Source organism: Psammomys obesus, unplaced genomic scaffold (genome assembly GCF_907164565.1).
Source record: "Psammomys obesus unplaced genomic scaffold, mPsaObe1.curated_primary_1811, whole genome shotgun sequence".
Taxonomy (NCBI): Eukaryota; Metazoa; Chordata; class Mammalia; order Rodentia; family Muridae; genus Psammomys; species Psammomys obesus.
Genome location: NW_026596079.1, coordinates 1676309 through 1679797, shown reverse-complemented (window position 1 = coordinate 1679797; position 3489 = coordinate 1676309). Strand labels below are relative to the sequence as shown.

The window sequence follows — 3489 nt, the reverse complement described above, 5'->3', positions numbered from 1 at the left end:
TGAATAGATCAGGTAGAGCTGAGCAGGTACACCAGTGTCTGCAACCGTACATCCCAGGCAGGGTGTGAATATGCATCTGAACACATCATGTGGGGTGATGGGGATGCTGGTGAGGATGTTTTGGTGCCTGTGTGTGCAGGCGCCGGTGAGTATGAACATGTGACTGTAAGCAGAATGGCAGACACCGTGTTCTGTGGGCACTGGCAGGGAGGCACATATGCAGGCTGGCCATGTGCATCATGGAATGCATTTGCCAGCACAACTTATACCCATGGTGAGCAAAAAGTTCTCACACCTCCCCCGAAGCCACACATTGTGCTCTTGCCCATCTCAGCTCTCACCCTGCCTTCGTTAAGTGTCCCCTGCCAAGTTCCCAGCCCCAGGCAGCCCTTGTCAGGGCATCTCCAGGTGTGCTAGCATACATATCCACCACCTTGAACCCCTGACCACGGCCCCATGTCAGGTGTCTCAGGGCCTAGCCTGGCCCTTGCTCCCTACCAAGACCCTGCCCCACCTCCAACACCCAGGCTCACACCCGGGCACAAGACGCATAAGTGACTTTATTTCTCTGTAGTTAATGCCCCCTCAGGCCAGGCTGTTGGGCTGTCCCTGGCTTGGCCTCCCTCCCCTTAGGACCTGGAGGGTCCCACTCCCCCCCTGCCCCCCCTCCCCCCAACCCCAGCTTCCTGCCAGGATGTCTGGTCTCCTGGAGATGTCCAGCTGCCTGGGATATAGAGCTGGTGGAGAAACGGAGAAGGTTCACATCTAGGGAGGTGGGGAGCTTCAGACCTTGATGCCAAGCCCTTGCTGTCCCAGCCCTAGCCAGGCCAGGCCAGGCTGGGGAGAGGCAGTGACAGGCTCAGGGGACAAGCTCCAAAGCCCAGCAGGAGGGAGGGAGGGAGGGGCCTTAGGGCCTAGCCCAGAGGAGAGCAGGCCCCAGGCTGAGCAGGAGCCCCCCAGCCAGGGCCCAGGGGCTGCGCCCCGCTGCTGATGCCCGGTTGCACAGATCTTTCTCGCAGCAGTCCACGTCCACTTTTAAGATCCCAGAGTTAATGAACCCCATCAGATAGTCTGAGAAAAAGTGGCGCTTAACGAAGTCGCAGGAGGAAGCACACATCTTGTTCACAGAATGATCCTTCTTGCCTGGGGGAAAGAAGGAGGCACGGGGCTAAGGTCCACCTCAACCTCAGCTCTGTCCCTTCCCCTAGTACTCAGGACCCTCCAGATCAGTTTGGGATTTGGAGCCAGGGAGAAACAGCCAGTGTTGTCTTGCCTCAAACTCATGCTCTTGTACTCAGAGGGCACCTCTGACCTCTTCCCGAGTCTAGATTTCAGTAACCCCACTCCCTCTCCAGGTCCAGACTTACTGCTGCTGGGGTCGGTGATCCGCACGCTGGCACAAACGGTGTCGGTCGGCTGGCACTGCTTCGGAGCGCAATGGCTGGAATTGGCCAGGGTGCAGTCCTGGCACCACAGGCCATGGGCTAGGCAGGGCATAGGGAGGGAAGTAACCAGGGGAACCTAGGCCTGAACAGCCAGATCCTGCACCCCCTGTTCCCCAACCTGCTAGGGCTATCATGGCATAACCATGCCCACAGGACCCAAGTGGGCCTCTAGGCTGACTCTGTCACTGAACCTGCACATCCTGCCTCCCCCATTCTCTTACTCCTGCACACAGCACCCCGAAAGACAGGTGGGTTCCAAGACTTATAGGAAGCCCAGTGGACCTCTGAGAACAAGGGACCTCTCAGCAGTGTCAGAAGCCCGGTGTACCAGAATGCCCTCCAGTGTGGGGAAAGCCCTTGGTGGCTGGAGCTGAGTGGTGCTCCCCACGACATGACTCCTCCCCAGGCCCCCTCCCCGACTCACCCGGCGAGGGGCAAAGCAGCAAGGCCAGCAGCGCCAGGCCAAGGCTCTTCATGGCTGCAGGCAGCATGCTCCCAGAGGGCCTGAGAGTGGAACGGGGGTCTGCAGGAGGGGTCCTCTGGGGCGCAGGTCTGGAGGGAAATAGCCTCGGTCAGAGGACCCAACCTCAAGGACCTTTTCCTTTTTTGGCCTGAGGACGCGACCATCCCCCAAGAATCAAAAGCGCGGTGGCGGTGGGGGGGGGGGGTCCTTCCAGGAGCTCGCGATGCCCCACCCCCAACCCATTACCGGGAGTATCCACCATCACTACCTCCCCTCCAGGGAGGAAGGTCTGCCCTCTCCAGAGAGGTGGCCGCCCGAGGTCCCTGCAACCTTAGCCCTGCACCTGCCTGGGGAGGGTGTCTTCTTTCCCCAAAGAGCTGTAGGTGACTCCGGACAGGAAAGGCGGGAGGAGGGAGCGCACCTTACCTGCCGGCGGGGGAGGGGTGCGCGCCGAGTCCCCGTTCCTATTCCCCACCCCTGGGCTGGGGGTCCGGGAACCCCGCACTGAGTCCCCTCCCCTGGTCCCCGCGCGCGCGCCTCGGCGCTCACCGAGAATCGGGCGTGGAGTGCGGGCTTCGGGGTCGGGGGCGCACTCACATCCCTGGGGTGTCCGCACTCCGGGCTCAGCGGCGGGCGCGGCGGTGGGAGTGATGCCCTTCGGTCTCCCTACGGACCGGAGCCGAACCGGGGCGCAGCTTCGTCTTTCGGGGAACGCAGCCGCAGACGCGGACCCCGCGCGAGGGGCGGGGCGGAGCCGGGGCGGGGGCCGCTCGCGTAGGGGAGACGCGCGGGGCGGGGGGCGCCCGGGGCTGGAGGCCACGCAGCAGGTCTCCCTACCCGGCTTCCGCGCCCCTCCACCGCGCGCAACGCCCCCTCTAGGCCTCCTGCTCCCGCAGCAGACCCCCACCCTACCCGGCGTGGGAGGATCCTCCTCCCCTGCTTGGCCGAGGTCCCCTTGGCAGATTCTCAGAAGAGGTTTGGCTGCTAAAGGAAGCAAAAATGCACAAAGACGCAGCGAAGGAGGGAAGTAGTAGGCTAGCAGCCGAGAAGTTCAAATGCCCAGCCTTGGGGCTCCTCCCTCCCCAACCTCCATCTCCCTTCCGATTGTGCCAGCCAGTTCTACTTCTAAGAGGACCCATGACGACGCCCACCGGCCACTCAGCCCCAGGGACTTTTGACACCAACCACACCCACACCCAGAAGGTGACAATCCTGGCCCGGGTGTAGGAAGGGTTGGGCAGGTTCACACCTTGCGCTCCTGCTCCCGCCTGCCCTTTCATCTCCTGCGCTCTGGGCAAGCCACAGCTACTGTCGCTCCTTTTCATACAGGAGGAAATGTGTTCCGTGTTCAAAGCCCTAGTCCCTGGAAAAAGTGAGCAGAGCTTTTTTTTTTTTTTTTTTTCCTCTCCGGCTTCACCTCCACCCCAGAACCTCAACACCAGACAAATGACTGTCACTCATACCAGGTCCTTGCTAGATGCGACAACACTATGCTTTTTCAGTTTGAGCACAGAGAATCTATTCTCCTTGATCTAAACAACACGCGATAGGTGCACATGGCCTTGCTATCTCGGGATTGAG

The 3489-nt window shown here is 61.1% G+C and overlaps 1 protein-coding gene across 1 annotated transcript; it reads right to left on the bottom strand.

Annotated features, from left to right (window-relative positions):
- Positions 1–547: 547 nt before the first annotated feature.
- Positions 548–2997, bottom strand: Ly6h (lymphocyte antigen 6 family member H). The gene is made up of 4 exons (XM_055626504.1): positions 2458–2997; positions 1870–1997; positions 1368–1484; positions 548–1143 (listed from the first exon to the last, which is right to left on the bottom strand). The coding sequence occupies exons 2-4, from the start codon at positions 1934–1936 to the stop codon at positions 908–910; spliced, it is 420 nt and encodes a 139-aa protein (XP_055482479.1). The 5' UTR covers positions 1937–1997; positions 2458–2997; the 3' UTR covers positions 548–907.
- Positions 2998–3489: the final 492 nt, after the last annotated feature.